The sequence below is a fragment of the Epinephelus fuscoguttatus genome, linkage group LG20 (assembly GCF_011397635.1).
Source record: "Epinephelus fuscoguttatus linkage group LG20, E.fuscoguttatus.final_Chr_v1".
Classification (NCBI taxonomy): Eukaryota; Metazoa; Chordata; class Actinopteri; order Perciformes; family Serranidae; genus Epinephelus; species Epinephelus fuscoguttatus.
Genome location: NC_064771.1, coordinates 39211886 through 39225819, shown reverse-complemented (window position 1 = coordinate 39225819; position 13934 = coordinate 39211886). Strand labels below are relative to the sequence as shown.

Genomic DNA, 13934 nt, shown 5'->3' with positions numbered 1-13934 from the left:
AAATGTCATTTGTGGAGCAACAAATAGTCTAAAGCCTAAAGATGTTTGATTTTATTTTGATGTATGATGAAGGTTAACAGCAAATCTTCATGTTTAAGACGCTGGAATCAGCAAATCCTCGGCTTTTTACTTAAAACGTAACTTAAAACTCAGGTAATTGTCAGAATAATTGTCAGCAGTGTTCCTCCAGCTTTGTGTTTCCCCTTTTCCTGTTTTAACATGACAATAATTATGCACAATGAGAGCTCCATAAAGAAATGGGTTTCCACATTAGGTGTTGTTTGGGCAGCGCTCTGATGTCAGCTTCGTCCAAATACGTCTGGGATGAGCTGAAACACTGACTCTATTTAAAACAACAGAGAACAGATGTATGCGTGTAGTTCGCCACGTATCTTAAAATAAGATGTGTCTTCATGACGTTCTCAACAGATTTGCTTCCTGTCACAAGATGCTGTTTCTCTGGACCCTTGAATGCATTGACTTCTCCTCCAGGCTCACTGCTGCCTGTGTTCCTCAGCACATGACTTTACAGTAAATAAGACTTGTTGTCTCTCTGAGGAGGAAGAGCTTCATCATGTGCAGAATCTGTTTGCAGAGAGACGATGAGCTTGAGGCTGCTTGTATTGTACATGCAGTCTAATCTGAGCATCTGCATTTATACCCTGAACTCATCTGTGCTGTCACAGTGACCGTCAAACAGTAAACCTGTTGATGTACAGCTGTTGGACACTGTGTCAGAGAGCTGCATTGGTTAGTACAGTCAGGTCCGCTCATAAACGTCATTCATGCCACTTAAATATCTTTAAGAAACCCTGAAATCATTGATGACAGCAGGAGAAGTCACAGAGCAATACCTCCCCAAGTTCTTTCTAAAATGTGTTCCTAAGAAAAGTCCAAAGAAATGTCTCCGTGTTCTCAAACTCCAGAACTGTTCCCACCTGTGTTCTCATCATGTCCCTGTAAGTTGACAGAGCGTGCCACTTGATCAGGGTTGGATATTAACTCTTTGTCCACCTGCCACTCAATAGGTTATCACTGGTGTTTGGCTGGTGAGTGAAGCCAATCTAGCAGCACGCAAACAGGGATCGAGGGTGAAGTCACCTTGCTAGCTCCAGATCCTGCTCGCGAGTCCAGGTGTCAGGTGGAGGTAGACTCACTAAAGGCTGCTGTAAGCTCAGTCAGCCTATTAATAAACATATCGCATATATATGTCGCTGCAAACAGACTTCAATGGAGGCCGACTGAAAGACAACAAAAAGGTTAAAGAAACACTTCCATGTGCTGCACACAACTCTTTCTGCTGAGCTGTTGGTAAATAAGACATTTTCAGAGTCTCCTCCCTGAAAGGAATTTGTTGTGCACGTGCAGCAGTGGTTGTGTTTGTGTTTGAACCACAGATGGACACAGGGCACTTGGATAATGCTGCACAGGAAGTTTGATATTCTATAATTTTTCTCTGCTGTTGGGACGTAGTCAAAGGGAGGTTTACATTGGTGTTAACTTTTAGGTGAAGTGTTCTTTCATTGCTGAGATCTGGACTCATGGTGATTTCAACAGGGAACATTTCCACATCACAGCAGTTAACTTGGAGCAAAGTACAAAACTACAAAACTTAGACTGGAAACAAACTGGAACTCTCTGTATTAACGTCATGGTTTCTTTAGAGAGAAGCGGTGAGATTTAAAGTCTGTTTTCAGGGCAGAGATTTTATTAGCTGCCTTATCAGAGATCTGTCTGTACTTCAGTGCTCGTCACATCAGTCAGACTCTGCGTCTGCGCAGGAAACAGCTGTTGGACTAATTAATTTGATCTGACAGTCAAATGTGACATCAGTGTTGCAGTAATGCCTGGATCCACGCCTGCTGTCTCCTCCCTGTTCTGGGAGTTTCACATCTTTGTGTTTGTGTGTCTGCTCGTAATTCATGGCTCTGTGTGTGTGTGTGTGTGTGTGACTATAACATGATTGACAGTCACATATGTTCAGGCAAAGCGGTGACAGATGTACTTTCACCACTGCTGCTGTTTTATCTGTGTAACATTAATGATCCATTAACTCCTAAAACTTAGACTTTAGGTTTTCAGAGAGCCAGGACCAGATTACATCTGTGTAATAGATTACATCTGTGTAATAGATTACACCTGTCTAATATCTCCATTTTATTCTTTTAACGTTACTTGTTAGCAGAAATCATGAATGAATGAATGAATTATTACTTAACTCTGTTATGAATGTTCTGAGATGTTTAAAAGCAACATCACTTTAAAGAGCTGCATAATTCTTCTAGTGTGTATGTTTACACACACCTCTGGCCTGTTCCTCATGTGCTGTATAATAGATTTGGACAACCACTGATGCATTTGAGGATTAAATCAAATCCAAGTATTATAAAACATCACGTAGGAGCAAGGCTGTCAAAAAACAGCTGACCTGCCTGCACACTTTTTCAGGACCTGTTCAACATCCAAGCAGGATCAAAATGTTGTGTTAATTACTAGGGATGCACCAAATATTCAGTAACCAAATATATTCGGCCGAATATTGCAAAAAAACACACATTCGGTATTCGGTGGAATAAGTGAAAAGCAAGGCCGAATAATAGTGGCGTGTTTTGATGACACAATCAAACAGCGTGCGGAGACGGACGGAGTAAAATGTTGGCAGTGTGGCGATATTTTACTTCGTCCGTCACCGCACTCGCATTTGCGACTAAAAATAGTTTTGTGCGAGCAAAATAAATCATTCAGCACACTGTGTGAGTACAGATTTCAACCAGCAGCAGCAATACGGCAGCCATAGTGCTCCGTGGCACAAGATAAGGCTTACCGGCGACGGAAAAGTCCGGCTCCAATAATGTCCTCTTCTTGGCGTCATGACTGCCCAGAAGTACCTGAACAGCCGAGCCGTGGTGGCATGAGAACTGCTCATTGGTCCGACCATATTAAACCCATTGTTCTGAAATCATCATGATGCCCTGTGGTTAAGGTCTGGTTAGGGTTAGGCACAAAAACCACTTGGTTAGGGTTAGGGTTAGGACAAGATCATGGTGTGGGTTAAAATGAAAAAGAAAGTGAGAAACACAAAAGCTGTGAGCCTGCTTCACCTCAAGCCGGTCGCAGCACACCATCAAGGTACACAGTAAAATCAGCAGTGTTAATTCAACACTAAAAGAGGTAATTTTAACACTGAGTCAGTGAACATATGGTCCTAATCTACAGAGTGTAAAAGTTACACTGAACATAGTGTTGAATTTTCAGAGTTAATTTAACTCTGTTAAGAGTCAATATTTTACACTACACTACACTAGGGAGTGTTAATCAAATTTTACACTACGAGGAAAGTAACACCAAGAGTGTCATTTACATTTAACACTGAGTTTTTCAGTGTTGATCAGAATTTCCTCCTATCGGTCTACTCTTCATGAGTGTTAAAACCACTTAACACTAAGTTTGCAAGTAGTTACTCCCAACACAGTGTTGATTCTTAATTGACTCCTGCAAGTGTAACATATAATTTACTCATGAATTTACTACCTTTAAATGTTTATCCAACATGTTGATATTAAATAAACTGATTTTCAATAAAATGAAATATTTAATACATTTAGCAATTTCTAATTTACCATGCCCAGGAAGAAAAACAAACCACTGTATCCATGTCTTGATAACAATTTATTTAAAAATTAAAATAGAAAAAAATTACCTCCAGAATTTAGATCAAAACAAGTTTTCTGTAGGTTTTTTGAAGCAAGTAAATGAGCTTTCTCACCACATGCCACATAATAAAACAAAAATTCACTTTCTCTTTAGAAGATCATTTAAAAAAATTAAAATCTTCTCAAAAGACATGGTATATTTAAAGTTTGAAAATCTTAACCACTTCTCTCTACAGTAAAAACATGTTAAAAGTGCCATTTCAGAGGATTAACTCTAGCCATCTTCAACCTTGAGAAAACTTTGCCATCATCTGGAAACAACTATTCAAATTCTTAAAAAAATCTTATCAAGTGCAAGATCTGATTTTTTTCCCCAAGTGGAGAGACATGGAATATTTGGCCTCTTTTGAAGATTTTACAACCTGCTACCTCAATATATTGAGCTGCTGCTAAAGAACACCAGTCAAGTGCCACAAAATAAAATTCAGTCAACAATAGGTTGTAATTTAAATACTACTGGTAAAATGGATGCAAAAATATTCCATCTGTAACAATGTGTTTTAATTCCAAATTGGAGTGGAGGTAGATTTATTTTTATTTGTAAATTTACTTCTAATCTCTATAATATTTCAATTTGTCGCTGATTAGTTTACCTTTTATTCCACCAAGTGTTTTCTATACTTTAAAGAAGGACTTAACTGATTTTCAACTTTATGTCAATCCATGTTATCTATAAATCAGCACAGCTCTCCTTTAAGAGAAGTGACAGTCCTTGTAGAATTCAACTTTATAAGATCTTGGTTGTAATTGATCAGTATGACACCAGATGATAGAAAATTGTCTTTAGGTGGGATAAAAACACATTTTTAACCATTGCTAACAGTGACAAATGTACCTTTTATTAGTGGGAAAATACATGGAAGCAGGATTACTTCAGCCAGATAACTGTTAACTTTTGATTTTGATGAATGACTGACACCAATTTTTTTTTAGATGTTTAGAATCAAATATAAAATTTGGGTTATAGACATTCACTTTCACACACAACAACCAAATTACTCTGTTATATTGCTCCATCTCATCCTGCTACCATTTCCCACTAAAGAAAATATTTACAAACATCAACATCTTAAAATTTGAGTTCAGCTCTACTCAACAAATCTATACAGATCCATGTGAAAAATCGTCAACACTGCTTTAACTCTAGAAACACCCATCAATGCTGCATTAGATGGCAATATGGAACTATAAAAAGGGAGGAATTTGTTGGTCCATACGCCATTTGCACATCCATTGGTTTGAAATAGAGCAACTGCTGAACATCAAACACCTTAAGTGCCTGGAAAGGCCTAAGCAAAACTTTAAATGCATGGTAATGTTCATCAAAACAAATGGTTTCTGTTCCTGAACCTATAAGTGTAACTTGCTCATCTTTCACAATAATATTCTTGATCTTACAAAAAACTGGTATCTCATCAGCTACCTCAACACATACTATTAAGCCAGGGCGATATTCAGTGCCATGTTGCTTTACCCACTTCACTGACATTACATTAGAAGATACTGCAGTATTCAGCTTTGTCGCAATCTCAGGACCTTCTTTGAATTCACTAAGCTGCACCATCTTTCCTGGACCAATAGTTAATCTGTACTGGCTAAAAGATTCCCAATGCAAGGCCATGTATCTTTGGTGCTTTTTGGCCAATGTCTTCGTGATATTTTTGAAACTCTTCAGTTGGGTCTTGAAAAAGTTATGCTTTGCCTCAGTATCGCATAGACCACATGTGGAGAATTGGTCCAATATTCCTTATGCATCGAGGATAATGGGTCATGAAATGATGCTTCGCAAGAGATTTGAGCAGGAAACAAACGCTTAAAAAGCTGATGATGCTCAACAATAATGTGTTTCAGGAAGACAGTCATACCATCCGTTAGAACTGGGGAAAAAACAATATTGACAATCTGCAAAAGCAAAATTAAAAGATGCCAGCATTCATCGTCACTGGGCACTAGATCACCAAATATCAATGGCATGTTGCGCAATAAACACCAAGACTGTATCGCATTCAGGCCCAAATCATTACTTCCATCACCTAACTTAACTGTAGGGGGGCGATTTCTTCTTTCACAGTAGCCATAATTAAATGACTGTATTCTACCAGCTAGCTGTTTGGCAGTTATAAAGTTCTCCTGCATATATTCCAATACAAGTTTTACCTCAAACTGTGCAACTCCTTCTAAAATGTCGTGCATGATATCAACAGAAAAATTCTCAGCTGTGTTGAAATATTGCAGAGAGTTCAATAAACATGAACGTTTGACACCATATACATGAGGTAGTTGTGGGGTGGTTTGTATAGTGTGGCAATGTTCTGCATGAATATCTTTTGTTCGCAATATCACACTCTCCTCATCTTCACAGAATACAGTTTGAAAATCACTTTTCTCTATGAGACAAAAAGCGACAACAATTCCTAGCACTGAACGACTCTACAAACCCAAACAGTCCATGTATCCCAAGATTATCCCCAGTGACTTGCACAACACTACCATGAATTGGATTTCTGGACAAGGGATCTTTAAAACCATCAGTTTCAAGTACTTTGAGGTCACTGACAATTGGCTCAAGTATGGCATCAAAGCCATAGGTTTTAATGTCCTGAGCATGAAAAAGGGCACATAAATGTATATTGGCTAAAGATGAATTAAACTTTGGTGGAAAATTTCTCAGTGTGAAGTATATAGCTCCCAATTTATGTATACCTCTTTTGGATCCTAAAGGATTAGCAGTCTCAAATTCATCAAAAATAATTGAATTTGCAATGCATTCTTTTCTTTAGCAAATAGAGGATGTCTCTTCATGTAAGACCCGTCTTTAATATCAAAATATACACTATCCCTGGGGGTATGGCTAGATGTAAACATATCTTGGAGGTTTGGATTTGTGAGAATAGACTGCAATGTTTCTAGAATTGGAACATAGAAAAATTTGTCTGTTACAACCACCTGATCATAAGTTCCAGTAGTTCTGTTTCTTCTACTTTCAAATCTGACACCAAGGACTTTTTCTACAGGTTCAACAGTTCTCCATTTCTGTTCAAAATATGCTGTTCGTTTTGATTCTGAATTCAAGCAAGTAAAAGGATTTTCAAGTTTTTCAAAACTTTGTTCAATTTTATCTTTAATACTAGTATCCTGAGAAGATAAACATTTCAACGCAGCATCTTTTGCTTGACTCTGTAAATCCAGTACTACTTCTTCCATGGATGATATAAAATTATTTAAAGTAGCCTGGGCAACACCAGCAACTTGAAGCTGTGCAATAGCAGAGGCACACATATTACAGTGCTTGTGTTGACTAGTGGCTGGACTTGAGAGCTACAGGTTGGTTCCTCAAAATCTTGTGATTGAGAATTATCAACAAAATCTTCTCTGTCTACATTATTATCAGTTTTGTCTTCATGCTCAATTTGCTCAGCATGTTTGGTGTTGAAATGTTTCCTGAAGCCTGAAAAGGTACCAAAAACCTGACAGCATCCTGCCTGAGCACATTTCAAGCGAAGTGATTTACCAGCACAGAAACCATGAATCAATCGTATGTGCCTTACAAGCATGTTAGTAGTCACAAAATGAGTCTGGCAAACAAAACAAGTCACCCCCATGTTTTCAAAATACACTGGATTAATTGAGTAAGGTCAGTCACAGCAGCCTAAAAACAAACAGAAACAGAACAATACCATCGCATTGATAGATAAGGGGCAAGCATGTTGCCCACCGTGTATGTCAATGTATGCATTAGTGAAGCAGCCTAGCCCTAAGCTCTGCAACATGTGGGCTCTCCTGGACTTTGCCAATATCTATGTTGTACACAGTTGTCTGTACAAAGGTGTACATGTTGTAGAGTGCCTGACTGTACATGGTACCAAATACATAGTGTGCCTTGAAGAGTTCATCGAACGCTCCAAGAGAACTGGTTGACTGGCATGGTATAACCTGCTTGTCCAGAATGATGAAGAACGAATGAATGGTGCTCCTCTTCATCCCAACGGCAAGTAGATAGGGTTGAGCGGTGCTGCTGATGGCATCAACGTGTTCCTGGATGCTTGTTCCACTCTGAGGATAAGAGAACGAAATAAAATTTAAACAATGAAATTCAAATCTTACAATGGGTTGATGGCGTTTTATATAAAGATCATTTATGGTGTGTCTAAGACTGAGTTTCACCAATTTTGCATTAGTTTCACACAGAATTGATTTTTTTACACAGGAGACACTACAAATGTGGGAAAAATATTTACCTTTGCATCCACTCTTGTTGTCTCAAAAGGAATGTAACACTTTTGACATTGGTATAACCTACAATACAAACCTTCTTGAACACGATAAGATGCTTCTCAGCCTGGGATGCAGACACCTTCCCTGGTCTTTTCCGGCCTTGAGCTGAAGGAGGAATCAGGTGGAGGAGGAGGATAATCGAAGAAAGATCACTGTCCCATCCTGTACACAGAAGCAAAACAACTTAATATTATATAATGACACTATAATTCCAACTTAAACACCATTCTTTTAAAACTAAATCTAAACCAAGAAAAAGCATTAGAATTTAAACTAAATCAAGTCAAAGCCCAGGAAGTAAATCTGACTACCAGAAGAAAGTGCATCATCATCTATATCCTCTTCATCTGCCCTTGCTTCAGCACAATAGATCAGTTCTTCAAGGTCACTTGAGGAAGGAGTGCCTTACTCTGCTGGATGACTTTCTGCTTGAACATTGTTGGCCACCTAGATAGAGAAATACTGTTTTAGTCCAAAACGGTGAAAATCAAACACCAATGGCAAACAAAATCAGGTAAATGTATCAGTGATGAGTGTAATAAAATTCTCAGTACCTCCAATATTATGTAATCATTTCCATGCCAACATGGTAACAAATTGTAAAGAAATTACATTACATAAACACTGCAACATCCTGGAATAACCAAACATGCATTAAGTTTAGACGTGATAACACAAATGACAGTGCAACAAAATGCACTAAATGCAACAAACTAGGTTTAGACTAACCTCTCCAGAAACCTGGCAGCTGTACCCTCTCAAACAGCAGAACAAAGTCTTGCTCAATCTGCAACAAGAAATGATAAACCAAAAAACATCAGCTAAGCAAACTACATTGAGGTGTATGTTTCAGGATGTGCTGTGTTGGGAGAGTCCAGAAAAAAAATTAGGTGTAGTTGTTGTCCAGGTATTTTCAAACAATAATAGCACACAAAAGTCCTATTTTCTATTAAATTGTATTTGCCCTGTAGCCTGCAAATTGTATAGCAGTATTACATCTATAAAGATAAAGGTGCAAGTGCAATTTACTTCCCATTCAGCTTCAAAAATAGTATTACAACACACTTCAGAAATTACTATGCTTATATATTATGTAATACATAGTGATCTGAGTGTGAAAAATGTATTCTTTGCGTAACCTTCTTAAGCATGCATGTTTGACTTCCTGATGACACCAAGTGATTTAAAATGGCTCAACATTTTAACCTAATTCTAAATCACAAAACAGCAGCCTTTCATGCTCCAAATGATTAAGTCATGCTCATACAAAAATCTCTATGTACTACAATAAATGTAAAATCTCTATGTTTGATTTTGATATTAATTGGAGTTGAATGGGAGGTAAACAACATCCAAACTGTAGAGAGAATCAGGCACAACATCACCAGGAAATGGTGAGGATAGTTTACCAAATATGTAGGGTAGTAGAGACAGTTACACATTTAGTTATATCATTGCAAAAGTGTTTTATTTTTGTAAAATGAATTGTCATTACCAGGCCTTTGATGTCTTTGAAGCGTGGAAATTCAGTCAAGACGTCCGTGGATTTCTCTTCATCAAGGACCATACTGGTACGATACTGGAATGTCAGCTTCATCTTATGCTTGATAGCGGCTTCATCAGAAGAATGCTTCAAGAAAGATATGGCCTCCCTGCATTGGTCCTCACTCAGGGTCATCTCGGGACTGAATGAGACTTCTCTTCTGGCTGTCGGCCCTCCACCAGTCAGCTGACGTGATGACCCTCTCCTCTCTGTTGAAGCACTCTTCCTTTGGATAGTTTTGAGTCTCCATGCCAAGTAACCACTGCCACTCTCAGCATCATAGAAATGTTCCTTTAAAATTAAAAGAGGCTCATTTGATATGAAAATGATAGCAGCTGGATAAAATGTAAAAAAAAACAAAACAAAACAGTATGCATGTCTACAGTGAAATCAATTATGTGATCAAATTTGAAATGATAAAGTATGTAGTCAAATTTAAGTTGGGATTTAAGTTGGGCATCCCTTTTCCTTTATATTTTTTAGTTTGGCTGGAAGTGGAAATAATCTGCCTTCAACTGTCTAATGACTGGAAACACAGGAGGACTTACATATCCATTTTTGGAATATGGATCTTTCAGGTTTGGGAACAAGGACACTATGCCTTGAGCATACTTCTCTCTCACACGTCGTGGTGGTGCCGTCCTGAAGAGAGCAAATTGAATAGATCTGTTAACTGCAATACCTACGAGTTTTAAAGCTATGAAAATTAAGAAAATGCACCTAATATAGTATATTTGTTTTCTCCACAAGCACAGGCGAAAAACATCTGCTGAAAGAAAGACATCTAATTACCCATGAGTTTCAGTCATGTCTGCAGCAAGGATGTTAATCATCTGTCGCCGTGAGGAATCAGTCAGACCTTTAGTTCGGCTGTACTCCTTGAGTATGCGGTCTCCACCAGGTTTCGTTGTCAGTGCACATTCAACCAACTGTGAAAGGACAGAATTGAAGACAAGTCCATATTCAGTAAATATTAAAACAAAATTGATAGCAAATAACCTACAAAATAAATAATGTATAGAGCAACTCCCACAGAACACTGTCACAATAAATAAATAACTTTACAAATCAACTCACAAATTTGGCATCTTTCTCCGACTTTGATCGTTTTCTGGAAGGGCAGTAATCCTCATCGATGAAGACTGTATCATCAGAGCTGCAGGCTGAAATTTCCAGAGCTGAATTGCTTACATCAAGCAGTGGTGGACCGGCAGATGAAGATGTATCCTGAGAAGAGCTGGACAAAGTTTTTCCCTGGGAACCTAAGTGTAGTTCAGAGACAGAGAGAGGACAGGAAAAAAGAAAGAAATGAACAGCTACAATTTCTCATCTTAGGTAACGGAGTCTGAGTCAACATTCTGTGGGTGATGATTAAAGAAATGAGAATTAAGACAGAACCAATTTACCATTGTCAAATGTGATAGTGAATACACCAGCATTGGGGTGCTTCAATACTTCTTCAAAGACATCTGCATCCACCTCAGTTCCCGTCTCATCATAAACTCTGATGCCTTCACTCACAGGTGGGATGGAAAATTTCATGAAAGCTTAGGAAAAAGCAGACAGACACTCCATATGAAATGGCAAGTTTAACAAAGTGAGAGATTATTTTCCATTTTCAAGACAATGTCCTGCATCTCCAAAAGTCATGGACTGACACACTTTCAGTTTGATTTTACTATGGTGTCTGACTGCTGGCTTACCAGAGTTCAAGAATTCTTCCAGGCTGGGTTGACTGATCTTGACATATTTCTGTTCGTTATCAATTTTTGTTTTAATCAACATGGTGATATCTGTAAAAATAGAAAAACTCAATCCATATATTGAGCTTTACTACAAAGCTACTCTGGCAGCAACAATAGCTCCTGCTAGCACATGATATGGTATAATCACAGTGGTGGATGTGGGTTTTAAAAAGAAAACAAAACAAAACAAAACACCAGAATCATCAAAATTCGGCTATTTTTAAATGTAAAGACACTGGACAGTGTGATGTATTTGTGTGCAAGCAGAAATGATTCTGACCAGGCAATCAATATATCAGTTGACATTTCAGTTTTAAAGAATACAATGCAGAAAAAGATGCTGTAGGAGATTGATTATTGTTACATTTCAAGTGATGATGAAGGTTTTAGTGCACTGCTGTTATTTTAGACAGTAAAAAAATATTTTTAATCTGTAAAATATCCTGCCTCCATTAAATATCTTTGTTGCAAAGTTTTGATGACCACAATTGAGGGATAACTGCAAAAAACAGACTATATCACTCAATATATCAGTATTGGAATTCTTCATTCCTGTTGGCCTCTGCCTCCCAAATTACACATCGGTGGGACTAATGTTCACATTATTTTATCTAAAATGTTACTTACCATCATCAGACCTCAGTGAATAATGGACAAATCTGAAAAACAAAACAGAGAAATAAATTAATTCCATGCAATAATAATAATAATAATGAAATAATTTTAATATTTGATCATTCATGAATAGATGAAGTATTTCATCATTTAGGTCCACATAAAATAAAAAAATAAAGTTCACCTTCTTTGGTTAAAAAAAAAAAAAATCCTGTCTATTTATCAGGCTGCACAAATGCACAGGACTAGTCAACCCGCCTCTTACCAGAATATGCATGAATAAAATATTAAATGGCAGAAGGGCAATACATGTATCTAAATGTAACACAGGTAATTATTTTCCTCTAAAATCTACTGAAGAAAGTATGAGATATGTCATATTAAAACTACTGACAAAATAACTGACCCAAGTGACTTTAATACATCAAACACATTACTACCCGCTTCTGCTCCGTTCTACACTCAAAACACTAATAACTAGCTTATTAATTAGTTTAATTTAACTTATTTTAAATAAGCACTAGTGAGAAACTTTGCATGCCATCTCTTTCTTATCATTTAACACTCTGGAGTTTGTAAGACATCAGAGCCCTGACGACACCACAACATGTTTCAGAAGTAACAGTGTTGCTAATTAAAGAACCGGAATGTCAAAGTTTATAAATTGTGCGGTCGTTAAAACCAAGGACACATTTAATACAGAGTTTTCATCAGAAACAGAACAGGATTTGACAAAAAAACAAGTTGCCTTGCCTTGATATTAGTCAGACAACCCTTAACTTCAGTTTAACTATATTAATGCCCAGCAAACATTTAGAGGGGTTATGAAACTAAGTCAACAGTATCTGTTAGGCTAACGTTACTCTGAAAACCCCACGTGATTATACGAGCTAAAATAAAGTAATCCGATTACACGCAGTAACTAACTCATTTTACCTCAATATATTAACACCACCTTAGCTTTACATTACCCAGTGTTTATCCTTGCAGATTCTCCCGCGCACACATAACGTTAGCCAGGCTAACCAGTCAAGCTCATGGTCAAGCTAACGAGAGCTAGTTTAGCCGAGTCCTCACACATGTCGCTGTCTGACCTGAATTGACTTCATGAAGACTCTACACAATTACCCATCACGCTGGCAACGTTATCTAGTTAAAAGTTGACTTACACGTTGCCGACCGTATCTAGTTCCAGGTTTGCTATTTAGCTGGTGGTAGCGTTAGCTAATTTGCACGATGCTTCTGGCACATTCACTGCTAAGGGAGTCACCACCTCGTCACATTAGCCATTCATAAATCAGTGTTTTAAGACACACAGCGGCCTGAATGTGTGGTCAATATCAATATAACGTTATACTAAAATGCTGCTTCTGTTGCAATGCAAAGTAATTGGTTTAATAAGTAAATTAAAACACACTTACCGCAGACCGTGGACAACTACAAAATGGCGTCTTTGAAAATCCTGAGACAAGAGGAGGTGGGCGGAGCCTTCCAGAGTACTTTCAACACCATATCTTTTAACTACGAAAATTTTCACCAACACTAGAGGGCGTATTACTCCATCTGTTGTTGTTGTAACTCTGCCAGAGTCCATGAACCTTGACACTGGATATTTAACACTGGGGAATTTACTGTGTAGAAATACACCCGCTGGGCGCCGGTCAGCACCGCGGACCGTCAGACTAATGGGCTGTTGGACCAATGACATGGACCCGGCGGCACACAGGTATGTGGCGTGTCAGAGGAGAAACGAGCCGTTCACATTTCTCTCTTTGTGGCAGTAACGGTCCACAAACCTCACCGCACTTTAGGGACTGTTCTTTACTTATGAAGGGACTGTTCTTTACTTGTCAGGGGAGGAGGGGGGCTGGTTGATTCTTATTTTATTTATTTATTTATTTTATTTTGATCCCCCCTATGTTAATCACTTATTGATGCTGTTTTTGAAGTATGAATAAGTCAATAAGTAATTTATTCCATTGAAATATCATTGATGTATTATAGAAAAGTGATTTATCTTTTCATAAATGACAAAAGGCACAT

The 13934-nt window shown here is 37.9% G+C and overlaps 1 protein-coding gene and 1 long non-coding RNA gene across 2 annotated transcripts; both read right to left on the bottom strand.

Annotated features, from left to right (window-relative positions):
- Positions 1-6488: 6488 nt before the first annotated feature.
- On the bottom strand, positions 6489-8433 carry LOC125880378 (uncharacterized). Its single transcript, XR_007448060.1, has 3 exons — positions 8300-8433; positions 8023-8150; positions 6489-7766 (listed from the first exon to the last, which is right to left on the bottom strand). It is a non-coding gene; the product is annotated as an uncharacterized LOC125880378 (long non-coding RNA).
- A 279-nt stretch (positions 8434-8712) lies between these two features.
- On the bottom strand, positions 8713-13643 carry LOC125881224 (uncharacterized). Its single transcript, XM_049564288.1, has 9 exons — positions 13313-13643; positions 11904-11935; positions 11235-11324; positions 10938-11078; positions 10609-10793; positions 10324-10460; positions 10080-10173; positions 9484-9822; positions 8713-8775 (listed from the first exon to the last, which is right to left on the bottom strand). Exons 1-9 carry the CDS (start codon positions 13597-13599, stop codon positions 8713-8715), a joined length of 1368 nt encoding a protein of 455 aa, XP_049420245.1. The 5' UTR covers positions 13600-13643.
- Between the last annotated feature and the right edge of the window lie 291 nt (positions 13644-13934).

Coding starts and splice junctions, on each gene's coding strand:
- LOC125881224 (XM_049564288.1), bottom strand. CDS start 13,599: ATGTCATTGGTCCAACAGCCCATTAGTCTGACGGTCCGCGGTGCTGAC. Junction 11,936..13,312: donor GTAGTTGTCCACGGTCTGCG/GTAAGTGTGTTT, acceptor TTTGTTTTTCAG/ATTTGTCCATTATTCACTGA. Junction 9,823..10,079: donor CATATTCCAAAAATGGATAT/GTAAGTCCTCCT, acceptor TTAATTTTAAAG/GAACATTTCTATGATGCTGA.